A 27855-nucleotide genomic window follows, 5' to 3' on the forward strand; every position below is an offset into this window, starting at 1 on the left:
GCTGAACACCAAAGTCCTCTTGTTGTTCCCGGGCTCAAAGGAGAGGCCAGCCTCACACGGCCAGGCCCAGCGGCCAGGTGGCAGCGAGGCACTCCTCCTGTGCAGGCTCCTCGCCCGGGTAGGCTTCCTCTCTGCGCTTTCCTCCTTAGAGAGCCGGGATTGAGTTCAGCGGTTGTCCGAGGCATTGCAGTCTGTGACTTTTAGTTCATGCCCCTCCACCCCTCTGCAGAGAAGGAGCCATCAATCCACAGTGCCATTGTAGGATTTGTTGAACTTGTTGAAGGTGAAGTCCACGGTGTGTGTGGAGATGGGCTTTCTATACAGAGGGTTTGAAGCCTACAGAACATGGAGGTAAAAGGACCTGTGTTAGTTCATCCTTCCAAACAGTCTCTGCTCTAGGCCCTGCCTCAGTCATCACCTGGGCTGGGAGCAGCCAGAGTGCTCATGGGAAGTCAGTCTACACTCAGGACCAGCTCTGCATTCCAGAGAAAGCCCCTTCCAACTTTAATAGAAACTAACCCTGGGTATTCAGTGGGTGCTCACTATGTGCTCAGTCCTTCTGGAGCTGGCAGTTTACTTGGGGAGATAAAACTGCAACACAAGAAATAATAGACCATTGTTGCTGGTCTGATAGAGCCTGGTGAGACCCCTGAGACTATAGTCCCTAATTACCCTTCAGGGCTTGAACTGAACTACCTCCAAACAACAGACAGGCATATGGGGTGAACACTGAAATCAGGTGGATACATTCCTTGGGGCGATCAATCGATCAATCTTGGGAGAACAGAAGGTCAGTGTTTGCACAGGAAGATAGCTTGGGGGTGGAAATGAATGGGAGAGAAGGACACAGGGAAGAGGTAACTATAGAGAAGAAGTGGGAAGAGAGCTGTTACACTGTGGGGAACTGCAGTCAATGTCATGAAGCAATGTGTATGAACTGCTGTATGGGAGATGAATTTGCTCTGTAAACTTTCACCTGAATCCCCTGGCTCCAAGACTGTTCAACCTCTCCCCATCTGAGGCTGTGCCCATAGCCTCTGCTCCTCGTGTCTGTTCTGGGTCTGGTGCAGGCTTTGTGCAGGGGACTCTATGCTCTGGGGGCTGTGGGTGTTCACTGTACAGAACTGTGCACCACCTGCCTTTTGAGGTTTTGTTACTTTGTTTTCAACACCAAAGATGGTAGTGGGCCTTGCTTGCTAGAACTCAACACTGTTTCTGGGCTTGAACTTTCTTCCATAGCCAACTGCCCACTGGCTTACCATTTCGTAGCGGGCCCTGGATCTCTCACTCTGAAACTTGGCAAATTCTCTCCGGTCATGGATGGTGACGAGCAGCTTCCAGATGGCCAGGAGCGCGATCCCAATCAGGACGATGCTGCCAACCACGGCCAGCAGGATGGTCATGGCATTGGGGGCAGTTCCACACTCTGAAGGGAACCATGAGGCACAGTGAGCAAAGCCATGCCTGCTACCCCCCGCCTCCCAGCACCTCAGACATATTAGAAATAAAAGGTCGCCTCTCTTCCAAAGGGAGCTCTGGTGGTGTAGTACCTAAGGCATTTGACTGCTAACCAAAAGGCTGGTGGTTCAAACCCACCAGCCACTTCTTGGAAGGAAGATGGGGCAATCTACTTCCATAGTGATACCGCCTTGGAAACCCTAGGAGGGGTTGCTATGAGTCAGGATCGACTTGACAGCAGTGAGTTTGGTTTTTGTTTTGGTCTCTAACAAAGGTCTTCGGCTCTATCTGCTCTTTAGATCTTCATAATGCTTCTGGGAGACTTCGGTGAGCAGGTTTCCCCAGTGCACAGAAATTGTAAGATTCAGAGGGCTGGTGACTGTTCCAAGGTCACACAGGGTTAATGAGTCAGAATTGACTCCAGAACAGTGGGTTTGGTTTTGAATTTTAGTATGGAGCCCCTTGAAGTCCATGTGGCCATTTTCAAAGAACCACAAAGACAGCGCTTGGAAACAAAGTCTGATTCTTACAAGTGTGCATCCTGGGCCACTACCACAGTACGTCCCCCTTCTGCCTCTTGCCCAGGGAAGGCAAATTGTGTGGTTTGGCTCAGTTTGGAAAAACAGTTTGCAATGTTGTGAGTTGCAGGTTTTTTTTCCTATTCCCCCAGCCCATCTTCCCTCTACCTCTTGAAGAATAAAAGGGGCTGTACTAGAAATCACTCTGAGCAAAAAAGCCTTTTGGTCCCTGGGCCCAAAACACAAGGCAGGATTATGGGTGTTTGGATAAAAGCTCGCCCTCCTCAGGCCAGGAAGCAGGGTGCAGCAGCATGCAGGAATGTTGGGCAGCCCGCCATTGTCCTGGCATCCACTCTGGGAGCAGCAGCAGCACAGCCAGGCCACATGCCCAGCATGCTTCCCCCCACCCACTCCACCCAGAGGGTCCAGAACCAGCCTGCACGCGCCGCTCCCCACAGAACAAAATGGCTCCTCACTACTGTTGGCCATGCAGGATCCTATGTCAGTCCTGAGCACATTCCATCTCCTTTCAAGCTGGAGACACCGTCTCCTGCCCATGGAGCAGGGTGCGCCCTGCCATTACAGCCATCTCCTTACCCACTCCCACCCCCAGAGCTCTGCCCCAGCAGTGGTCCCCAGATGTATAACCACCTTTCTTCTGAACTCTAGGAGTGGGGCAGTGAAGGCCTTAGATCCTGATTTTTATATGGAATCGTATCCCTCCTCACTCTGAAATTTGGAAAGGGTAGCGAGGAGAGAGGTAATATCTCTAAAACAGGGAATGGCATCAGAAACCAGAATCCCCAACTGCTATGTGAGCAAAGCCCCTGAGGTGCAGCGGAGACTGGCTCTCACCTACCTGGCTCCTTGAGGACCGTAAGGTTGGTCTTCCCACTGGGGAGCTCCACATAGGTGAACATCATGACACAGTCCTGGGCAGTTTTGTAGAAACAAAGTGTAGCTTCCTGGTCATCTTTCACTAGTGGAAAACCAAGCAAAAATATCCTAAATGTCTCTGAACAATCCCAAGCCACTGAGGGATGAGGGAGCTGAGCCCCTGAAGGAAGGGGGGACTGGGGGAGGGGAGGGCGGAGAATCTCAGAAAGGAAGCTGGGCCTTCAACCATGATTTTAGGTTTCTCACAGAGAATGCAGGCCTAGGCATGGAGGTTTAGACTGCACCGGGGATGTGAATTCCTTTAGATGCAGGAGATCCATGGGACACATCAGGGGACCTTCAAACCTCTGCAGTGTCTGCTGGGGCGATGGAAAATGAAAGCAGCCATCAATGCTTGGGGCAGGGTGGGGTGGTGGAACTGGTCACAGGAATTAAAGTGATAAAGGAAAGAAAGAGCCACCGAGAGCCGCTCTGAAGCCTGAAGAGTGTTCACATAAAGGCCGCGTCTACGTGCCTACTCAGGGCTGAGAGTGGGTTGTAGATGCCAAGACTCAGTAGCCACTTCCTGGGATGTGAAATCAAAAAGAGCAGCTGGAAAATGAGGATGCATGCATAAGAGGTCGGTACCCACAGTGGTGCCCATACCCTGAGAGAAAGTGAGCTGGAGTTTGGGGTCAGGCTGGTCATAGCTGTAGCTAAGCCCAGACACGGTCTGGCCTTATTCCTCTATGACAAGAAACTGCCTTCCCGAGTAGTGACTGGGATCTTAAAAGCTTGCAAGCTGCCATCTAGATGCAATAATGGGTCTCTCCTTGTCCAGAGCAAAGAAGAATGAAGAAAACCAAAGACACATGGAATCAATTAGACCAAGGGACTGGTACACCATGCAGTCCTTAGCCTATACGACTATGAGATCAGAAGAACTAGATGGTGCCTGGCTACCACTGTCATCCACTTGGAGGGGGATCTATGTAGGAGACCCTGGATAGAGTGGGAGAACAATGTGGAACAAAACTCAAAATCATTAAAAAAAAAAAAAAGACCATGTTTGCTAGTCTGGTGAAGCCTGGTAGAACCCTTGAGACTATGCCCCCTAGCTGCCCTTCAGGTCTGGAACTGAACCCATTCCTGTGGCTTCCAGCCAAACAAAAGACAGGCATATGAGCTGAACATTTAACATTAGGCAGATATATTCCTTGGAGAGATCAATCATGGGAGAACAGAAGGGCTGTGTGTGCATAGAGAGACAGTTCACAGTTCGGGGGACAAGAGTGCATGGAGGGATGGACCCAGGGAAGAGGTAACTATGGGGAGGAAGTGGGAGGGGAGCTGTTGCATTGTGGGAAATTGTAGTCAATGTCATTAAACAAAGTTTATGTGTATGTGAACTGCTGTATGGCAAGTGAATTTGCTCTGTAAACTTTCACCCAAATCACAATAAAAAAATAAAAGAAAAGAAAAAGAAACTGCCTTCCTCAAGCTCTCTCAATTGTGCCCTCATCCCCATATGCTGTTACCATGAGGGGAGGTTATCAGAATCCTCTGCCCAAGCATTATTTGCATCCCAAGACTTCATTGGGGAAGGGCTAGAAGATTTATTTTTAGGAGGAAAGGGAACTTGGGAACGTGTGAAGAAAGGGTGAGGTGAATGGTTAGGAAATTAGGCGGTGACAGCACATCTATCCTGAATAACTGAAAAAACAGCTGCCATAGAGTTGAGTCCGACTCATGGTGACTCCATGTGTGCAGAGCGGAACTGCCCCACAGGGTCTTCAAGGCTGTGGCCTTTCAGAGGCAGATCGCCAGGCTGCCTTCCAAGGTGCCTCTGGATGAGTCTGAACCACCAGACTTTCAGTTAGTGTAGCCTAGCACTTAACCATGTGCACCACTCAGGGAAGGTTAACGTGATGACATGAAATGCTTTTAAACTTGCTGCTTAAAGGAGTTTTAACCTAGGGCCAGATAAATTAATGTGGTTAACAAACAAGAAAGCTTGGACTTTTTCTGCTTTTTTTTTTCCTCTCAGGCCCCTAGACATAAGCCTAGTCTGGATAAGTGTGTGTGTGTGTGTGTGTGTGCATGCATGCACATGTGTGCATTTAAAAAAAAAAAGTCTAAGAGAAGGATAGCTGGTGAAGCACTTGATTCACCTCAGAGAGCTGGATTTAGAAGCAGCTGGCTATAATTGCTATAGGCCAGGTGAATCAGGAAGTGGATCACAGGAAGGCATCTTGTCTTCTTTTCTCACCATTGGAGCCTGGCGAGGAGGCAACTGCCCCCCATCTGCAGGCAAAACTTGCTATTAAGCCAGGCCCTAAGTAGCATGACAAGGGGCTCTGGTGGTGCAGTGGTTAAGACATTTGGCTGTTAACCAAAAGGTCAATGGTTTGAACACACCAGTTGCTCCAAGGGAAATAGATGAGGCAGTCTGCATCTGTAAAGATTTGTAGCCTTGGAAACCCAGCGGGAGTCACTATGAGTTGGAATCGACACAATGGCAGCTCATTTGGTTTTGGAAGTAGCAAGGCAGAAGCAGGGCAGATGAGGTACGTGGAGAGATTGGATAGCAGTGTACTCAACACAGTCTCCTTATGGTCTAGCACAACATTTACCAAGTAGTAGGTGCCCAGTAAAGCTCTGGTGGTTCAGTGCCTAAGGCATTTGACTGCTGTTCAGAAGGTTGGTGGTTCAAACCCACCAGCTGCTCTCAAGAAGGAAGATGGGGCAATCTACTTCTGTAAAGATTTACTGCCTCAGAAACCCAATGGGGGTCATTATGAGAATCAATTGCATGGCAGTGAGTTTGGTTTGGTTTCTGAGGTGCCCAGTAAGGAGCCCTGGTGTCACAGTAGTTAAAGTGCTCAGTTGCTAACAGAAAGGTGACCAAGTTCAAATTCAGCAGCTGCTCCATGGGAGAAAGATATGAAAATCTACTTCCATAAAGATTACAGCCTTGGAAACCCTACAAGGCGGTTCTACTCTGTCCTAGAGGGTGGCTATGAGTTGGAATTAGCTCAACAGCAACAAATTTGGTTCAGTTTTGGTTAAGTGCCTGGTGAATATGCACTGGATGAATGCTGGACTCAACCTACTCACAAGCTATGATTTGGCCAGAGCACTTGGTCCAAACAAGGAAGGCAAGAACAAGGATACCATCTACAAAACAGGCAAATCAGGACAAAGACGGACAGGCAGCTAGAGGCAGGATGTATGCAGAAGTGAGAGGTCAAGGCCAGCAAGAGGAGCCTGGGATATAGAGTCCCTTTCAAGCCCATAGCCATTTTCACTCCCAGCATTTTAACTGCTTAAAAGTATACAATTCAGTGTTTCTCTGCATATTCACAATGTTGTCTAATCATTCCCACAAATTCCAGGGCATTTCCAGTATCTCAAAAAGAAACCTAGGACCAGAACTAGATAGTGCCAGGTACCACTGTCAACCACTCGGAGGGGTAGCTCTGTAGGAGATCCTGGATAGAGTAGAACAATGTGGAACAAAACTCAGAATCATTAAAAAAAAAGGGGGGGGGGACCAGGTTTGCTGGTCCAATAAAGCCTGGTAGAACCACTGAGCCTATAGCCCCCAGCTGCCCTTCAGGTCTGGAATTGAACCTACTCCTGTGGTTCCCAGCCAAACAAAAGACAGGCATATGAGGTGAACATTTATATTAGGTAGACACACTCCTTGGAGAGATCAATCATGGGAAGATAGAAGGGAGACAGCTTGGGGAGCAGGAATGCATAGGAGGGAAGGACACAGGGAAGAGGTAACTATGCAGAGGAAGTAGGAGGGGAGCTATTGCACTGTGGAAAATTGCAGTCAATGTCATGACAAAGTATATGTGAATTGCTGTGTGGAAAATAAATTTGCTCTGTAAACTTTCACCCAAATTAAAATAAAAATTTAAAAAAAGAAAGAAACCTATGCCTATTAACAGTCAATCCCAGTCCCCTGCCCCTCTGTCTCCTGGTGACCACTAATCTAATTTTCTGTCTCTATTCCTGCTCTGGTGGTGTAGTGCCTAAGGCATTTGACCGCTAACCAGAAGGCTGGTGATTCAAACCCACCAGCCACTCCTTGGAAGGAAGATTGGGCAATCTACTTCCATAGACATACTGCCTTGGAAACCCAAGGAGGGGTCCTATGAGTTGAATCGACTTGATGGCAGTGAGTTTTTTTTTTTTGGTTTATGGATTTATTGTTCTGGGAATTTCATATAAACAGAACCATATAATACATGGCCTTTGTGTCTGGCTTCATTCACGCAGCATGTCTTCAAAGTTCATCCATGTTGTAGCATGTACCAGTACTTCATTTCTTTTTTATGGCCAAATAATATTTGTATGGACATACTACATTTTGCTTATCCATTCATCAGTTGATGGACGTTTGGATTGCTTCCACCATTTGGCTACCACGAACAGTGCTGCTATAAAAACCCATGTAGAAGTTCTTGTGTAGACATATGTCTTCAATTCTCGAGTATATATCTGAGAATGGAATTGCTGGGTTGGCAGTTCAAACACCAGCCACTCTGTGGGAGAAAAGACCTGGGAATCTGTGCTCATAAAGATTACATCTCAGGAAATCCTGTGGGGCAGTTCTATTCTGCCATATGAGTCAGAATCGACTTGACAGCACCCAACAACAACTACATGGTAACTTTATGTTAACCTTTTTGGAGGAACTGTCAAACTCTTCTCCACAGTGGCTATACCATTGTACAATCCCATAGCAATAGATGAGGGTTCCAGCACATCACGGTCATTTTGACTTGACATAACTGTAGCATTCCAGGTAAGTTCTAAAGCCTATAAGATGCATTTGCTTCCCTTAACCTAAGATACTCCTCAGTCTTGACAGCAATGGCTGACTGAGAAAGAAATGGATCCAATACAGAGATGGGGGAAGGGGGGGAGAATTCCTTGAGCCTCTGTTTAATTTTCTCAGCTAGCCCAGGAGGCAGCCCATCTCTTCCTATGGACTCATGGTCAGAAGGTGCTTGTAGTCATTTGTCCACAGGTAAAGCCAGGGGGATGGCTGGTGTAACACTGGAGTGCTCAGAATGAGAAGAACCCCAAGATGCAAGTGCTGGGCAAGACAACAGAACATGGAGAGGGTGGGTGAGATGTGCAGAAGCTGATGCCCTGCAGTGGGAGAAGAGCCAGGGTGGCAGTCAGTCCCAGTTTCAGTCTGGACACCACCTCTTCCTCCTCGGCACACAACTTGACTACATTCCCCAGCCACCCAGTATGATGTGCACAATGCCTAGGTCTGACCCATGCAAACCTCTCCCTTGGTCCTTTACTCTGTCTTCTTTTCCCCATTTGCTGCCTAGATGGAGAGGTTTCTCAGGATCTGGAGGAGAGTGGAGCCATAATACAGAAGATGCCTGGAGTCCTGAATGACCACATGGAAGGCCTTAGCACTCAGGAACACATCACTGAGATTTCAGTGAATGACAAATCAAATTATATTTTGTTACATCATTGTGAATTGGAATTTGTTACAGCAGCTAACATTACTTATTCTAATAAATATATACCAAATTTTCAGAAAGCCTAGGAGAAGAAAATGTAGCTAGGAAGAAACTGGGCTCTAGAAATGGAGCTGAAAATTATTTCAAACAAAAACAAAGCGGTCTTGTGCCCTGGAGAGTCTGGGATCTCCTAGGCAGTCAGTAGTAATGCCAAGGAAGCCTAGGCCGTGCCTCCTAATTCAAGAATAAAACTACTCCTCTCTCCACTAAGCAGCCCTGAAGATGGTGGTCCCACAGGAGAGAAAATCTCTAAGTGTCTGCCAAGGTTCCAAAGAGGGAAGAAGTCCAGAGCCCCTCTAGCCCACTCACCAGTGGTGTCCACCCACGTGATCACTTCATCCTTGCAAGAGCTGTGGCACGTCTGGTTGCCAGCTGGTTTCCCTGAATGACGCAGCAAGCACTCAACACAATCTCTGTGGAAAAGAATAAATAAATGTGGGTGTTAGATGCTGTACAATAGTTCCACACATGTAACTATGATCTGGACAATGTAGATTTCAGTCCTTGATTGATAGGACCCACAGGCCCCTGCAGGTTTTCACCTCTCCCCATCTTTAGACGTTTGGCCTCAGGGAGTGTTTCTGTTCCACCCTTCTTGTTGCTGTTACACAGGAAAGTCAGAGGGTTCTCAGGGGAATATATATGAATTTTGAGGCCTGTCTGGTCTACATGTCAAGTTCAAGTTGTAGACCTTTCAGGTTCTGCTGTCGGGAGCCAAACCCGGTACATTAAAAGCCTGAGATATCTCCTCCAAGAAATGAAGTTTCTGGGTAACAAAACTGGATTCCAGGCCCTCCTGAAGGGTCCTCAGACTTCAATGGTCAGTGCTTGATAAGCCCCACCTTACCTTAATATCCAGGATTCCCTTCCTAGTCATCATCTAAGGCAGAGTTCTCAACTCTTCTACACATGAGAATGCTAGAAAATACCAATGCCTGTGCCCTCCCACACCCATGGAAGCTACGGCTCAGGAGCCAGGGCCTGGGTCTCTGCTCCCTAGTGATGTGATGCTGGTGATGGCTGAGAACCCCTGCCCTGGAGAATCTCAGGGTCCAGCCCTTTTTTCCTCCCAGACAAAGCCCACCTGACAGCTTCCCAAGGACCTGCTGTTTTTACCTGTTAATTAGTCTGTACTAGACTTTGGTGACTCTGGGGGTAGATGTCTCTATCGCAGTGAATCTGCATCTCAACAAGGCTTCTCTGGAGAAAATGGTTGGGAGCCCCTTTCCCCACCCTAGGCCAACAGTTAATCAGACAGTGTATGTAAATGCTCAAATAAAATGTTCAATTAATGGCGACTGTTTATACTCTAACATGTCCTGATGGCACAACAGTTGAGTGCTTGGCTGCTAACCAAAAAAGGGTGGTTTGAATGCACCCAGTGGATCTGTGGGAGAAAGACCTGGCAATCTGTTCACATAAAGATTATAGCATAGAAAACCCTATGGGCAGTTCCACTATGTCACGTGGGGTCGCTGTGAGTCAAAATCAATTGATGGCACACAACAAACCATTTGTACTCTATATGGTCAAAACCCAGTTCCAAATATTCTCCATCCAGTTTGAGTTACATCAAAGAGAATAAGACAACTCAGAATGTAGGGCCAGAGGAGCTAAGCTTTGATTAAAAGACTCTTAAGTTCATTATGAAAGGGGGAAGTAGGTCCCAACTACTCTGTTGGACTGCAGGGGAGGGCTGAGCAACATAGGACGGTGAGAAGTAGACTTCAGAAAGTGGGTTAGAGCATGACAGTCTAGCTGTCTTTTATCTTTTGGGGACTTCATAATAAAGTAGTGCTCAGTGGTCTGCAAGGAGGGTTACAGTCCCCAAACACAGGCTTCCTCAGGAAACTGGGCTAGGACTCAAGAGCCTATGTGCTAGGAAGCAGCACTGCCCCCCTGCAGCTGTATCTCCAGGGTGACCTTGCAGAACCTGAGCTTCTCTGCCTACCCAACAGGGCTGTGGGTTTCGGAAGTTCTCTGGCAAAAATGTAGAGGGATGTACAACTACAATACGTTGCCATATTTTAATTCCTTGGGATTAAGACAGATACTAAAATGTTTTGAGCATAGAAACTGTGAAATGGAGTATCAGAGCCTGAAAATCATTTTTTATGTCTCCCATATTGACAAATGAGAAAAACGAGGCCCAAGGAAAGTCACTGCTGAGGTGGATCCAGCAGCTAGGGGCCCTAGCTCTCAGACAAGCCTCTCCTGTATTTCTACACCACTCTCAGAACATTAAGAAGGAATAGGCAATTTACACATGAAGAAAAATGAAGCAAATCCATCTCTCACACCATACACAAAAACAGATTAAAAATGGATCAAGATGTTAAATGTTGAAACTAAAACTATAAAGTTCCTGAAGAAAACATAGTGGGGCAAAACTATGGGACCTAGTTTTCTTTAGTAATAAAACATCAACAACAAATGCATGAGCAACAGAAAGCAGATAATTGGGACCTCATAAAAATCAAATACTTGTGTCCATCAAAAGACACTCAAACAGATACCTGTACACCAATGTTCACTGCAGCATTGTTGGCAATAGCCAACTGGAAACAACCTTAATATCCATCAACAGATGAATAGATAAAATGTGGTGCATAAATACCATGAAATATAGCAAGAGAAATGAAGTCTAATACATGCTACCAGATGGATGGCACTTGAAGACATACTGAGTGAAACAAGTCAATCAAAAAAGGACAAACATTGTATGCTCAGTTACATAAAAAGACAAGGACAGGCCAATGTATAGAGACCAATATTTACTAGTGCTTACCAGGTGGGAGGGAGGGAATAAGAGAGGATTATTGATTACGGAGTACTGAGTTTCAGTTTACAGTGATAGAAAAATGACATTGGTTAAGGGTAGTGTTCACAAGCCAATGATTATAATTGCTGTCAATAAGTTGTATACCCGTAAAAAGTTAAGTTGTGCGATAGATGTATTTATAACAACGACAGGGAAAGAAAAATAAAGGTAGCTGCTAAGGCTGTTTATGTACAACTAAATACCTCAAGGGATTGGGTTTCTTGCTTTGGAGGTTTAGGGTCATGGTTTCAGGGGACATCCCAGTTAATTGGCCTACTAAAATGTTTAGTGCTTGTCTTAGTTATCTAGTGCCGCTGTTAACACCAAAACTACCAATGGGTGGCTTTAACAAACAAAAACGTATCTGTCATAGTTCAGGAGGTGAGAAGCATGAATTCAGGGTGCCAGCTCTAGGGGAAGGCGGCCTCTCTCTGTTGGTGCTGCAGGAAGGCCCTTGTCTCTTCTGAGCATCTGTTCCTGGATGATCTTCATGTGGCTGCCATCTGTCCCCCCTCATCTCTGCTTCTTTTGCTTGCTTGTTGAATCTCTTTTATATTTCAAAAGAGATTGACTTAAAACACACCTTACGCTAGTCCTGCCTCATTAACATAAAAAGACAACCCATTTCCAAATGGGACTATAATCACAGACATAGAGGTTAGGATTTACCACATATTTTTGGGGGACACAATTCAATTCCTAACAGTGCTTCTGTCCTACTACCTGGTTTGCTGTGTAGTACCTAGAGTCTTAAAAGCCTGCAATCAGCCATCCAAGGCACAACAATTGGTCTCTAATCACCTGGAGCATCAGAGGAAGGAGAGTCAGGAATAGGAGGAGGAAATGGAATGTGGAGCTAATTGCCTCCACAAACAGCTGTCTCCTTTGCCATGAGACCAGAAGAACTGGATGGTACCCAGCTATCATTACTGAACATTTTGATCAAAGATTTCATAGAAGAATTTTGATCAAAAGGGGGTAAATGAAGAACAGAATTTCAAATTCTCATGGACTCTAGACTTTCTGGAGCAATGGAAGCTGAATAAACCCCCTGAACCTATTGCCCTGAGATAATCTTTAAACCTTAAATTTAAACCAAATACATTGTCTTAAGTCCCCTTTAAGCCAAACAATAGTTTAGCTTAATTAGTGAAAAATGCCTACCTTGAGCATAATGCTCTTTTAAGATCTATCTGATGGGGTCACACAGACAACAGCAACTCTAAAGATTAAATAGGAAACATAAGAGGCAGTGAGTTTATGTTAATGAGGGAAAACACTTCAAAAAAGGAGAGTGAGAAAGGTTGCACAACTTGAAGACATAATCAATGTCACTGAATTGTACATGTAGGAAGGGAATTGTGTATGTTCCCAACAACAACATAAATTAAATTAATTATTTTAAAAAATAAGATTTTGTAAAAAGACAATCTATTGACTGAGAAAATTTTTTTGGGAACCACATAATCAATAAGGGTCTAATATCCAAAAAATATACAAAACTTCTGGAATTCAACAACACAAAGACATAAGTAAATAAAAAATGCACAAAGGACATAAATAGACACATCTCTACAGAAGATTCAAGTAGCCCACAAACATGTGAAAAGATGCTCATTGTCATTAGCCATTAAAAAGATACAAATGAAAACTACAGTGAGACACCACCTCACCTTTACTAAAATGGGAACAATCAAAAATAGGGAATAACAAATGTTGACAAGGATGTACTCAAAAAACTCACTGCCATAGAGTTGGATCTGACTCATAGTGAGCCCTCCTTGGGTTTCTGAGGTGGTATCTCTACAGAAGCAGATTGTCCAACCTTCCTTCCAAGGAGTGGCTGGTGAGTTTGAACCTCTAGTCTTCTGGTTAGCTGTCAAATGCCCTAGACACTACACCACCAGAGCTCCTAACACGGATGTAGGGAGAGCCAAAGCCTTATCCACTGCTGGTTAGAATGTGAAAATGGAAAGCAGTACTGCTATTCCTCAAAAAATCAAAAAAAGAACTACCATGTGATTCAGCTATCCCACTCCTAAGTATACACCTAAGGACCTAAAAGTAGGGACATGAGCAGACACATATACAGATATTCATTGCAGCACTATTCTCAATAGCAAAATGATGGAAACAACCCCAGTGCCCCTCAGCAGACGAATGGATAAACAAAATGTGGCACATGGGTACTAGGGAATATCACTCAGACTTAAAAGTGAAGTCCTGATATAGACTACAACATGGATGAACCTTGAAGACATTATGCTCAGTGAAATAAGTCAATCACTAAAGGATAAATATTCTATGGTCTCAGTTATACAAAATGACAAGAATTGGTAAACAAACAATGGTTACCAGGAATAGGAGCAGGGAAGAAGAGTGGCAATCACCTTTCGGAAAGTACTTAATATTTGCTTATGGTGATAGGAAAATTGGCATTGACTAAGGGTAATGGTTATACAACTTTACTATTGTAACTGATACCATTAAGCTATACACTAGGGAAAAAGGATGAAATGACAAATAGAATGTATTTAATTTTGTAACAAAACAAGCAGCAGAAAAAAGGCTGTAGCTATTAATACTACTTATGTACAAATAAACACCTCATGCCATTAGTTTTTTTTTTTTTTTTTTGGTTCAAACATTTACTGTAATGGTTTCATGGGTCTGTCTAGTCAATTGGCCTAATACTGTTCTAAAAGTTTCTGCTCTACCTCCTAGTTCAGTGAGTAATGCATGGGTCTTAAAAGCTTGCAAACATCCCCTCAAGACACAATTGATCTCTATTTGCCTAGAGCAACAGTGGGAGGAGACCCAGGAATCAGAGAAGGAAGTGATTTACAGATCTGGTTGCCCTCAGTGACTACTACCTCCCTTGCCATGATACCAGAAGAAATGGATGGTGCCCAGCTACTATTACTGGGTTTTTTGATCAGGGACCCAGTAAATGGATCTTGATCAAAAGGGGTAAGTTTGTGGGACAGAACTTCAAATTCTTAATTGGAAATCAGATTTTATGCATGCATTGAGACTGGTGGAACTCCTGAATCTATTACTTGGAAACAACTTTTAAACTTTGAACCAACTATCCCATGAACTCATCCTTAAATGACCACAGTAACTCTTAAAGCACAAATGAGAACTTCAAGGGGCAGAGATTCTGGGTTGATAGTGGTGAAACAATACAGGCAGAGATAGGGAGAATGGATGAATGTACAGTCAATGAACTGTATATGTAAAAAGTGTTGAATGGATTGTTTTCCTGTGTATATTTTCACACACACACACACACACACACACACACACAAAGGAATAGGCAGGAACAGGCAAGCTAGTAGACCACAAAATGACAGTGGAAAGTGGAACAAACCTTTTTTTAAGAAGGTTCTAATACGCTTAAGAATTCAACCATCCCAAAATTGGCCACAAAATCCCAATCTCCTGGGATTGACTTCATGGAAACATTGCTGAGTTAGAAACAGAAAATTTGTAATGTCTGCATTTCCCTTATGACTAGTCAGAGCCCCAGAGGGCAGGAAAAGAGATTTGGCTGGGGACCAGGAAGGGGTGGCTCAAGCTCTGGTCATACATGCTGGCCAGCCCCTCCTGCAGCCTTCTTGATTAGCACGTTGCAAAGAGAGGTGCTGCTTCAGGTCCCAGCACTACTCACAAGGCCTCCATCTGTTGCCATTAAAGCACAGCTCCAGGCTACTTCCAGAAAACGCTCCCTAATTATCTACATGAACATATACATAGGCTAACTTGTATGCTCCATGGGCTGGGGTGAAACTTGTAATATATTGCAGCTACCTGTCAACATTAGTCTGGCCTTTAAAAAACAAACAAACAAAGACAAGTTGCTGAGAGAGACTTTGCTCAAATAACCTGTTAACTGAGATCAGCTGAGGCTGAGTGTGGCCCTCACTCAAAGTGAAGAGTGTGTTTGGCCAGTTCTAGAAAGTGGAGATTGGCTGCTCTGAAAATCCAAGGAAAAAGGGGACACAGAGCTTCAAGACCTGGTGGCTCTCAACAAAGCAGCAATAGAAAACCAGCCGTACATAAGTCACTATCAAAAGGACTCTGTGTTAAAAAAAAAAAAAAAGTTACAGCTAGGTGGTGAAAGAAACAGAGGGTCAGTGTGGCTCAGAGACAAAAAGGAACAGTGAGATCCCTTTACAGCATTTCTTTGCTCTCCTTGCTTCCTTGGTATTGCTTAATGGATAATAAAGTAAATTATCAAGTCTATGTCTTTTAGGAAGTAAATGCTTTAAACATTTAAAGCTAGGGTTGTTTCCCTTGGGGCCTGACCTAAAGCCAATTTTGGCTCTCTGGCTGTTCCTTAGGAAAGGAGAGTAAGGGCTTTGTCTCCTTTTATTGATTCCATGTGTGTTTTTCCCCACTTGCCCCCCCCCTCCCACAAGCCCCATTAGCCTAGTATGCCCCAAGGACCAGGAGCAGGTACTCAAAAGTATTCCAGTTCCTTGGGTGGGAGTTGGGAAGGGCACTTACAGGGGCCAACTGCAGAGAATGTCTGATTTCAATGCTCAGAATGTCTCCAGCGCCAGGATTCTAGTTTTCTCCTGTAGGGTTTTCTATTTGGATTTCTGTTGTCTTCCACTCTTTGTTGTTGGCTGCCGCCAAATGCACCCCAAGTCGTGGTGACCCCACGCACAAGGGAACACAATACTGCCCAGTCCTGTGTCATCCCATGATGGGTTACGGATCCGACATTGTGATCTGTTGGGTTTTCATTGGTGGATCTTCAGAAGTAGATCACCAAGCCTTTCTTCCTATCTGTCTCATTCCAGATGTTCCACTAAAACCCCAGCGTCATAGCAACACACAAGCCTCCACTGACAGATGAGTGCACAGGCCGGAAATTGAACCCGGCCTCCTGCATGGATGGCGAAATTCTACCACTGAACCACCACTGCCTCTCTCCGCTCTTAGCAGGCCTAACATGCATTTGTTTCTCGTCTCCCCTCACTGCCCCCGACTCCAAAGAATAATTAAACAAAATAAAACCTGGCCCTGTCTATCTTCTCTCTCAATCTCCAGCCTGGATCCTCCATGGCAAATGTTTGACCAGGGGTTGGCTTCTCCCTGCCACCCAGAACATTTCTGAGTACAACTGACTAGCAGCCACTGGAGGCTCAAGGAGCATGAACTCATTTCATTATCAGACTGAGCCAGACATTTGGAAGGGAACTCTGCCAAAAGAAAATCGCACACTTGCATTCCCTAGCCAAAGAAACACGCCGTTTGTATATTATTATTTGTTTCTGATTATCTGTGCCCTCCCTCCTGGCTCCTTGGCATGGATAATGATGACACAGCTGTTTCTGCAGCACATATCCAAAGCAAACATCACCCTTGCTTTCCAGAAGGCCACTGTTCCTTGACTGCTGTATTTCCTTCACACTCGTGCTCTTGCGGAGTGTGAAGGACAGAGCTGTGGGGGGGAGGTCAGTGCGACTCTGTGAGCCTGTGGCTGAGTCCATGGTGCCCACGGCCCAAATCTAGACCATTCCTGCCTTCATCAGCAGCACAGAGCTCGTACATTATTATCTGTATAAATGGAGCAGAAAATTCAAACACTATTGCAGTTCCTTTCTGGCATGCCTTATCTAGGTCGGGTGTCTTCCTATCCAATTTACCTTCTCATTGGGTTTTGTTTGTTGAAAGCATTTCACAAACGGGTGCTCTGTGAATGTTGTTTGGGAGATGTTAATAGGGAGGGAGTCAAATTCATTTGATACATACTCTATCCCCTTTTGGAAATTCACAACAGCAGACTTACAGCACTCCAGGAGATTCTATTTTGGTGCCCAAACCAGTTTAATTTCATTGAATTCAGTAAGCCAGTGATTTCTAAACTTGTTTAGGAATGAAAGAGTGGTAGTGCTGTTTTGTTTTGATTTTCCCACAAAATTCCCATGGAACCAATGCTTCAAAGATACTATTTGGGGAAATGTCAGCTTAGTTAACATTGATAAGAGTTTGCTCCTCATTAAACCTGGGGGTAGGGGGTGGAAGAATGGAGGAAGGCAGGGTAGTGAGAGGCTGGTCTGGCCCTGGGCGCTGCCTGTCTATGGGAGACACAGGCCCATGCGAGCATGTTCTAGGGTGACAAGCTGGAATGACTGGGGCTATGGGTGGGGGTGTGGGAGCACGTAGGTGGGGTGTAGTGGGGTGACCATTACCTCTTGGTACTGCAGGCATCAGGGCAGGTCGGGCATTTTTCACATGTCTCCCCAAAGGCTCCCGGCTCTGTGCACTGGCACTGTCCACAGACGCAGTGCCCGCGGTCACTGCAGATCTGACCATCCTTGGCCTGGCACGTGCTGATGTCAGTCGAGCAGTTACAGTTGTCCCCGATATAACCTGCGTGGCACTTGCACTCTCCACAGTGGCACTCGCCATGGCCTGGAAGAACACACATGGCACATCAGGGCCTGACTGCTTTCACGCAGGAGCACATAACCAGCCCTTGGGATACAGCAGAGACAGAGGCACAGACTCTGCCCTCAGAGTCTGTTTGGGGAGACACACAGACAGGACCTAGTGAAGGTATACAGTGACAGTAGGGGGTGCTGCAGCTCTTCTGGCCTCACTGGGTCTGCAGTAGTGGTCCAAGTTGGTCTAAACCTTGGCCAAGTCATGCCATAGGACCAGGACCAGGGCCCTGGAGAGTTCCTACTTGCCTCAGTTGTTGTGCTAGGCTGAATAAACCAAAACAAAGCCACTGCCATGGAGTGGACTCTGACTCATAGTGACCCTCACTGGCTTTCCAAGGCTGCAAATCTTTAGGGAAGTAGATTGCCTCATCCTCCTCTTGCAGAGCAGCTGGTGGGTTTGAACCACCAACCTTCTGGTTAGTACACAAATGCTTTACCCACTATGCCACCAGAGCTCCTTGCTAGGCTGAATAATGACACCCAGTTAGGTCCATGTCCTAACTTATCAATGTTACCTATATGCCAAAATGGACTTTGCCAATGTGATAAAGTTAAGGATTTTTTTTTTAATTGTTATTTGGGTGAAAGTTTACATAGCAAATTCATTTTCCACTCAGCAGTTCATACACATTGTTTCATGACACTCACTGGAATCCCTACAATGCAACAGCTCTCTTTCCACTTCCTTTCCTATGCCTTCCTGCCCTCTGAGCTATCTCCCTGTGAAAATATGGCCCTTCCGATCTCCCATGGTTGAACACTCTAAGGAGTGCACCTACCTGGTGTAAATGTTCACCCTATATGCCTGTCATTTGGCTGGAAGCTACAGGAGTGAGTTCAATTCCAGGCCTTAAGGATGACTAGGCACCACAGCCTCAGGGGTTTCACTAGTCTCTATCAGACCAGTGTGCCTGGTCTTTTTTTTTATGATTTTGAGTTTTGTTCCACATTGTTCTCCCAGTCTATCCAGGAACTCCTGTTTTGATTCCTTTCTGAGTGGTTGACAGTGGTAACTGAGCACCAACTAGTTCTTCTGGTCTCAAGGTCATATAGGCTGAGGTGTGCATGGTCTACTAGTCCCTTAGACTAACCATTCCACGTGTCCTTGGTTTTCTTCATTCTTTCCTCCAGATGAAGTGAGATCAATCATTGCATCTTAGATGGCCACTTGTAAGCTTTTAAGACCCCAGTCACTACTCACCAAAGTAGGATGTAGAACAAAGTTAAGGATTTTAAGGTGGGAAGATTGTCCTGGCTTATCTGGCTGGGCCTAGTATAACGACAAGTGTCCTTGCAAGAGGGAGGCAGAGGGAGATATGACTACAGAAGAAGGAGGCAATGTGATGACAGAAGTAAGAAGCTACACTGCTGGCTCTGAAGATGGAAGAAGGGTCCACAAGCCCAGGAACACAGTTCTGGAAGCTGGACAAGGCAAGAAAAATGGACTCTCCCAGAAAGCCTCCAACAGGAAACAGCCCTGTTAACATCTTCACTTCAGTCCAATGACACTGATTTCCCACTTCTGACTTCCAGAACTCTATGAGAAGAAATTTGTATTGTTTGAGCCACTAGTTTGTGATGATTTGTTATAGCAATAATAGGAAACAAATACAGTTGTTTTCCCTCAGTCCCAGTGAGATCTGAATTCTTTCTCTGGCCTTGGGACCCACAGCCAACAATGATTTAGGAGCGGATGAGGAGGACAGCAGCAAAGGCAGCAGCAGTGAGTGCTCATGTACCAGTTGCCTCTGAGTCTGCCTCAGGGCGACTTCATGTGTGTTAGAGTACAACTGTGCCCCATAAAGTTCACAAGGGCTGATTTTTTGGAAATAGATCACCAGGCCTTTCCTCAGAGGTGCCTCTGGGTGGACTTGAATATCCAAACTTCTCATTAACGGCTGAGCATGTTAAGCATTTGCACCACCCAGGGATTCTTTCATATAGATACTGTTCTAAGTTCTTTACATGTTTACATTTATACACTGTTCTAAATGCTTTACATATATGTTGTTGTTGTTGTTATGTGCCATCGAGTTGGACCCAACTCATAGTGACCCCTCCTTGGGTTTCTGAGGCAGTATCACTACGGAAGTAGATTGCCCCATCTACCTTCCGAGCTTTACATATATACCCTAATTAATTCTTACAACAACTCTATGAGATAGATCTAAGGTATGCCTAACCTAAGTCATGGTATTTTTAATTGCCTTATATGCATGTGAAAGCTGTACAATGAATAAGGAAGACAGAAGAACTGATGCCTTTGAATAGTGAAACTGGGGAAGAATATTAAATATACCATAGACTTCCAGAAGAACAAACAAATCTGTCACAGAAAAAGTATAGTCAGAATGCTCCTTAGAAGCAGGGATGGTGAGGTGAGTCTTCCTCTCACATACTTTGGACATGTTATCAGGAGGGAATGATCCATGCAGAAGGACATCATGCTTGGAAAAGTAAAGGGGTCAGTGAGAAAGAGGAAGGCCCTCAACAAGGTGGACTGACACAGTGGCTGCAACAATGGGCTAAATTGTGAGGATGGTGCAGGCTACCAATGAGGTAGACAGTATTGTTATCCTTATTTTAAAAATGAGGAAGTAGAGAGAGAGAGAGGGAAGTGGCCAGTTACAGATCATATAGTTAGCACAGAGGAGCTAGGATTCACACCTAGGGAGTCTGGCTGCAGAGTCCATGGTCCTAACTCTGGGATCCACTGTCCCTTCGGAGTAAGGAGGGAAGAGCATGGCTTGACCAAGATGAGAACCTCGGAAGGGTTGTCCTGGCTCCTCCTTGCAGGAAGGACCTTTTGCACAGTCTGCAAGGGGGAGGAGCTGGGTAGCACTTCAAGGTTCTGCAAATATCAAGGGCAGGGGCCACCACTCAGAACAAAGGATAGTGTGTGTGTGTGCACATGCACATGTTAAATACTGAAAACATGATTAGCACCATCTTCCAATGGGGTCCTGAGTCTTGACAGTGAGTGGAGTTTCAACTTCCTATACTAAAAGGCAGAAAGCAGTGCTACAGAAAACCACTTCATTTTTTAAAGTCCCTTTCTTCCTAATGCCATTTTGCTAAGGCTGGGAGTAGTAAGCCATGAGTTTGTGTTTACTGAGCACCCACCCACAGACCAGTGGGTGACTGGAGAAGAAGGGAATGGGGAGTCATACAGGTACGAGGGGGTTCCTTAAAATTTGCTTCCACATCTAAGTCAGTTATCCTGCTAGTTGGATCCCAGCATCTTCTCTGTGACCACCAAAGATGTGACCCTCAACATAGGTCAGAACCTAGCTCCAGAGAGCCTCTTCACCCTCCACTTACTTCCTGTCTTCCTCCCCCAGTCTGCTTGGCTCTGATCAGCCTTGAATCTGCAGGCAGCAGTGAGACCATCTGGAGGGTCCAGACTCCCAGCTCTCTGAGCCTGGACAGGCTCTTGGAATGCCCAGGCGGCTCAGAGCCACAGCAAATGTTGTGCTGGGCAGAGAGTGCCCTTGCATTCACCAGGCAGTGCTGAGACATATGGCAAGCCTTCTGGGATAGGTGAGGAAAGCCAGACCCACGCCAGGAGGAGGCTATGGAATGCAGTTTAAACTGCTTAGAAGCTGGTGTGATATGTGAGTCAAGGGAGAGAGCAGAACCCCTGCTGCTCACAGGTTACACAATTGCAGGGGGGGAGCAGAGGGCAGGAGAGACCTTGTCCTGGCAGACAGCCCTGCCCTGTCTCCACCAGTCCATACAACACCAGCTCAAGCTCTGGCAGGAAACTCTCCCCAACAGGAAGTCTTCCCAAATGGAACCTAGCCAATCCCTACAACTCCCTCATTGTTGGGTCTCAGAGACCACACTGGTCAAGAGTGTTTTAAATTAAAATGGTTCACTGCAAGAGGGTAATCCTCCCTTAACATTTTATTATTATTTTATTTATTATGAAAATTTTCAAACCTGCAGCAAAGATGGAAGAACTGTATTGTGAACAACCATATATCCACCACTTAGATTCTACCATAAGCATGTCACATGTTGCTTTATCATGTATGTACCCATCTATCAATCCATATTTTTTCAAATGTATTTCAAAGTGAGTAGTAGATATCAGTGCACTTCTAGGGGGTAGGTTTTAAATATGGTTCTGGCCCTCTCCAATGGCTTGTACATCACATTTCCCGTAAAGCAAAAATACTACAAGCCAAAGGTCATGGCCAATAGCTGCATTTACAACCCATAAGCATGGTCTGCAGGCCAGCCCACAGGAACCACTTTTTCTGAGATGGTAAGTATCATTTCCATTCTTGCTCTGTTTTGGGCGGCAATATAAAATTCTCTAATTACAATCTGATATATATTCCAAAGAGTCAAAGGGTTGAAGAAAAGATGGCACATTATTTTGCTGAAAGGCTACGGTTTCGGGAGAAGTGTGTGTGTATTGAAGAGAAATTTGCTTCCCTTGGTGACTAGGCATCAGTGAGAAAGTCTGCTCATTGCAGACATGACAGATGATCATCAAGCTAACCCAGGGGCTTTGGGTCAGTCTGACACCTTGCAGGCCCAAGAGCTCCACAACCCAACCCAAAGTCAGTGCAGTTCAGTGTGCCAAGATCTAGGCTTCAAGAAGAGGGGCATCACCTTAGAACAATCAATCATAGGAGAACAGAAGGGCAGTATTTGCACAGGGAGATAGCTCAGAGGGCAAGAATGCATAGGAAAGAAGGACGCAGGGAAGAGGTAACTATAGGGAGGAAGTGGGATGAGAGCTGTTACACTGTGAGGAATTGCAGTCAGTGTCATGAAACAAAACATGTATGAACTGTATGGAAAATGAATTTGCTCTGTAAACTTTCACTAAAATCATAATAAAATTTTTTTTACAAAAGAAGACAGGAATCAGGGGTAGAGAGCAGGAGAGAGAAGGAGCTGGAGATTCACCAAAGGCCATGGTTTCTTGAAGAGGACTCACCAACCAAGACACAAGCTGTGCCTAAACACTCCCACAACACCTGAGCACAGCAAGGGCATGGCAAAAAAAAAAAAAAAAGGTGTGCGAAGAATCCAAGATGTAGGTAGTGCATGAATAGCCTTGGCCCTCTCAGTGGGGTGGTAAACAAGGGGAGAGCGGCTGAGAGGCTGTGGGACATCAGAAAATCCTCACACATATGGCTTTTTGGCCTCAAATATTTGATGACTACAAAGCAAAGCCCCAGCAGACCAGACTAGGAAAAAGATCTTGCCCCAGGCTGTACACTTGGTGAAACCACTGCAGCCACCTGAATTCCTGGCCTTAGTGACTCACATTAACAGTCCCAGCTTAGTTTATATTGGGTAGTTAAATGCAAAGATGTGGCCCATGCCACCATGCCTCCCTGATCCCATGGCAGACTTGGCTATCTAATCATGAAATTCTTTCCTAGGGAGCCTGGGTTTGGCCTCCTAATGCTCTTCCACACAGAACTCCACGCAGAATATCAACTGGTAGGAGTTGGCACACAAGATGCAACTTATTTGTTATCTTAGTTGAGGCTTCCAAGCCCCTTTCCCAAAGGGTTTCCCAAAGCACAACCCATAGGTCACATAGGTCTGGTCACATTTTCTGCTAAGCCAAATGGCTCAGAGCCTGCAACTGACCTCCAGTCTTCCCTACCTTACTGCAATTTGAATGATCTGGAGTCTTCCATGTTTTTTTGTCAGCCCCCAAGCCTCTCCAAATGCCCTAGTAGGAACACATCTCATTAAAAGGCATGGGTCCTTTGCTCCAACCCAAGGATCAATAACCTACCAATCAGCACAAGAGCCAAAGGGGAAAACACTAGAACTGGAACATGATCCTGGCTAACAATGCCTGGGGAATCTAAGCAAGTGTTCTTCATCATAACAAAGCTAAGTCATAATGTTATCCCCAACACCTTGGCAAAGGGAACTGCATTTACTGACACCCATTTAATATTGGGCAAACATACAAATATTTTCATTGCATAGAAACAGGGATATTGAAGGGCATGTGCAAACATTCTATAAGCTGTAAATTGCTACACACGTGCAAGTTATTATTAGTACTACCTTTGTTGGAATGATTGATAGTTAAATGGACAGGAAGTTGTAAATGTGTCTATTTATACAGGATTTCAGCTCTACTGAATTCAACAGCTTTCCATCAGCAAAACAGTGCTTGTGTGGGCTGTGAGCCAAGATGCGGCCCATTGCCTCCTTTTACAAAATCAAATGTTGGAAGTTCAAAGGAAGGGGTGCCCATGAAGTGGGTTAGAAGGAGCTGCCAGACAGGAGGGTGGGAGAAGCCAAAGGCAGAGGGTGAGAGGAAGCCACAGCATCAATGTCATGAAGAGCCCAGGAAGGCAAAGCCTAAAGAAGCTATGGGATTTCACCACCAGCCAGTGACAGGAAGTTAGGGGACAAGTGAGGGTAGGATCCAAAGTGTAGAGAGGTGAACTTTGGCAACAGTGAGTGTAGACAATTCCCACAAATAATCTGGTTGTGTAGGGAAAGGAAGAGGTGGGGAGGAAGGAGGAGAAAAGGGATTCTGAAACTGAACAGTATTTGTGCTTTCTTCTGATTAAAATCAAATATTTAGAAGCAAGAAAATTGGTGATGGGGATGGAGAGATCAAGGGAATGGCAAACTCTACAGAGATCACAGCAGAGTGGGAATGGAGAAAGGGATGAGCTGGAGGGCTGAGGGTTGAGGGTTGTGGTCAAAGCAAGGGCCCAAAGTGGAGTGCAGGGTAATGTCTGAGTCCAGAGGGTGAAGCTGCATGAAACCTGAGGACAACGTGAACTAGGTTCAAGTCCTTACTCCACCATTCACTCCACCATTCACTCTCCATTCACACTGGGCCTAGCCAGTGTTGTCACTAGGGGGATGAGGGAATGCAAACTGCACCCCCTGACACTGTCAGACGGGGTGACTTATAACCTTGACAAACCTCTCTGATGACCCATTTCCTCATCTGTTAATGAGTATAATGCCTTCATTGTGGGAATTGCTGGAAATAATGGCACTATTGCATGTAACATCCCTAACATGGTATCTGGCACATGGGGGCACCCAGGAATAGGCAGTTAGAACGGCTGTGACTATCACTGGAGCCAAACAACCAAGAAACTCGAGGGTCACAGGGAAATTCAAAGTGGGACTCAGGTTAGAGGCAAAGGGTGTGAGACGGGCACTGAGGTCATCAGGGAATATACAGGGTGGCCAGGAGGTTAATAAATGACAGTGACCTCCAGGAAATATAGAGGGTCACATGGTGAGATGGCACAACCTCAAAGAAGGAACATCCTTTGGTGGAAAAGCAAAGGGCTAAGAGCATTATCAAGGAGTCAAGACAGTGGCCGAGAGGCTGACACCTCAAAGGTGTTCTAAAGTCCTGCTTGGGGAATGACCAAAGTATGGTGGAGACAAGCAATTTTTAATACAATTTGTAATCATTGAAGAAGGGAAGTAAATCTTGCTCTCAGCAGGAAAGGGTAAGCAGCCTTCAGCATTAGGCCCAGGAATGAAGCCATTCTTCCACCCCCGCCCCAGGCTGGTCTGCAAAGGCCTCAACCCTGGGTGACCTCAAAAGACTTGCCTGAGGGCACTAGGGCTGTAGAGAGGAAGGAACCAGGCTGAGCAGGCAGAATGAAAAGTGGTTCTCTTCTCTCCATTCTTGCCTAGCTCAGGAGCAAAGGGGTCACACCAGGCAGGGATCAGACCTTGGGGGGCACAAATCGTCTCTCTGTAGCTGGTCCAAGATTAGTTTCTATCTACCCTGGAATGCACTGTGGCTTCTCTGGCTTCCGTCCCCTCCAGGAATTCATTCTGGCTTACAAAGGCCAGGAGTGGAGGACTCTGAGCTCAGACTCTGTATCTGTTCTCATGGTCCTGTCTTCCCTCTCTCCTTTACCCCTCCAATCTCTCTCTCTCACACTTACATATTAATACACACACTTCCTCTTTCTCTTATACACACTATCAATATCTTTCTCACACACAGGAATAGCCACAAAAATCAAGTCGTTCCAACATTGTCTGTCTCTGTTATCGTTTTCTATTCCTCTCAGTTTGTGCCTCTCTCATAGTATCCCCCATGGGGGTGGGTCTCTCTGTACCCTCCCTCACTAATAGTCTCTCAGGGCCCGCTTTCCTCTCACAAGTCCTCCCTTTCTCCCACAGCCTTCCCTAGTCCCCTGCACTCCCTCCCTCATACCACTCCCTCTACCTCATAGCCTCCCCTCCTCTCTCTCTCCCTAGAATAGGCAGCCATACAAACAGGAAGTGATTTAAAAAAAGAAGGGGTGTGTGCAAGAGGGCCTCTGTTCATTTGAGCTGATTACCCTGTCTCTGGAAGTCAGGTCTTGTGCGTGTTCTGGGCACCTCAGTGTGCAACTCTGGGCCTAGCCAGTGTTGGCACTGGGGGGATGATAGAATGCAAACTGCACCCCCTGACACTGTCAGAGGGGGTAACAACAAAATGACCCCAGGGTCCTCAGTAGCGGTGGTGGGCGGGCCAACACTGTAGAGGGAGGGGCTGCCAAGGCAGTGGCAGTCACTAGGACTGGTGTCACCCATCACCCAGTGCAATAACTTGTCACTCCCCTTTGCCTTCATCCTTTGCCAGTCATGGTGTGGGCTGGCAGACAGTGATGCTGACATTGGGTGGAAGAGGGTCTTCACCTTGGCCAATGGGAGAGGAGAGGAGCTGCAGGGAGCCATGGGCAGGGCTGGGAGGGGTGAGGCACAGCACAGGGCAGGGCAGGGTCCAGCCCACCCACCCATGGGGTGGGGAGGTGGTGACACCCATGAGTTAACGCACTGGTTGACATAAACCCTAGTGACGCCACCGGGCCCAGCTCTTGGAACCCTCCAACAACTATCACAAAAAGGGCAGAAGATCAACTCAACAGCTTTATATGCTTTAAGTCACTGGTGTTTGTGTGACTCAGGCCGTGCAATGCTGCTGGGTTGAGCCAGGGACAGCCAGGACTGAATGACACAGTCCTGCCCTCTTTAGCATCTCAGGGGGAGGGATGTGTAGCACCCCCTCTCTGAGCCCATGGGATGCCTGGCAAAGGAGAGCAGGGACTGGAGTCACACCCATCCTTGGAGCTTATATGCTAGTTTAAAACCCAATCCTCCCTGGAGACCCAAAGCCAGACATGGGCTGACCTTTCTGAGGCCAAACAGATACACAGTGTCCAAGGGCTATGGCCTCTGTCTGGGGCTTTTGAACAGGAAGGGGAAATCCTTCCCTTCCCAAATGTGCTATTCTTGGTTCTTTGTTGAGAAGCAGGTTAGGTTTACACAACAGGCCTCCCTGTGTTCTTAGGCATTCTGGCTCGGCTGTGCTGCCCAGCATCCTCAGGATGTCTTTAAATCTGATCCCCAAGGAATGAGCCGGCCCCATTATTTCACTGTTGCATTCCATGCAGTGGCTTTGGTTCCAGGACAACTAAAGGATGGACGTTTCTAAAATACATAGCACCTGTTTCCTGCTCCCTCACAAGGACCCTCAGCTGAGTCCAGGCACCTCATTGCTCAACTAAAGAAACCTGCAGGAGACAATGGTCCTATAAGTTTATGTGAATGATCAGAATTCCCAGGTGTATAGTAGAGCTGACAAGGGGCAAGATTGTAGTCACTGCTGGATCACAGCCAGGTACCCAGAGGGACCGAGTAGTTAAAACTGTGGTCTTGGGACCATAGTCGCAGGGGACATCAAGCTCAATTGGCATAACATACTATATAAAACACTGTTCTACCTCCTACTTTGGTGAGTAGCATCTGGGATCTTAAAAGCTAGCAAGCTGCCATCTAGATGCAACGATTGGTCTCTCCTCATCCAGAGCAAAGAAGAATGAAGAAAACCAAAATTCATGGAAACAATTAGTCCTAGTGACTGGTATACCATCCGATCTGCAGCCTATACAACTATGAGACCAGAAGAAATAGATGGTGCCCAGCTACCACTGTCATCCACTTGGAAGGGGATCTACGTAGGAGATCAATGATAGAGAAGGAGAACAATGTGGAACAAAACTCAAAATCATTTGGAGAAAAAAAAAAGGGTGAGGCCAGGTTTGCTGGTCCAATAGAGCCTGATGGAACCACTGAGACTATGGCCCCTAGCTGCCCTTCAGGTCTGGAATTGAACCCACACCTGTGGTTTCCAG

General features: G+C 46.0%; 1 protein-coding gene across 1 annotated transcript in view; it reads right to left on the reverse strand.

Annotated features, from left to right (window-relative positions):
• Positions 1-240: 240 nt before the first annotated feature.
• ITGB5 (integrin subunit beta 5) overlaps positions 241-27855 on the reverse strand; it is a 195382-nt gene continuing 167767 nt past the window's right edge. The window contains exons 11-15 of the mRNA XM_042782123.1: positions 17441-17663; positions 8723-8826; positions 2836-2955; positions 1260-1426; positions 241-336 (exon numbers count right to left, since the gene is read on the reverse strand). Of these exons, the coding sequence (XP_042638057.1) occupies positions 241-336; positions 1260-1426; positions 2836-2955; positions 8723-8826; positions 17441-17663 (710 nt within the window). The remainder of the gene's footprint in view (positions 337-1259; positions 1427-2835; positions 2956-8722; positions 8827-17440; positions 17664-27855) is intronic.

The sequence above is a fragment of the Orycteropus afer genome, unplaced genomic scaffold (genome assembly GCF_000298275.1).
Source record: "Orycteropus afer afer isolate SDZICR_OR568_19922 unplaced genomic scaffold, OryAfe1.0 scaffold00245, whole genome shotgun sequence".
Lineage (NCBI taxonomy): Eukaryota > Metazoa > Chordata > Mammalia > Tubulidentata > Orycteropodidae > Orycteropus > Orycteropus afer.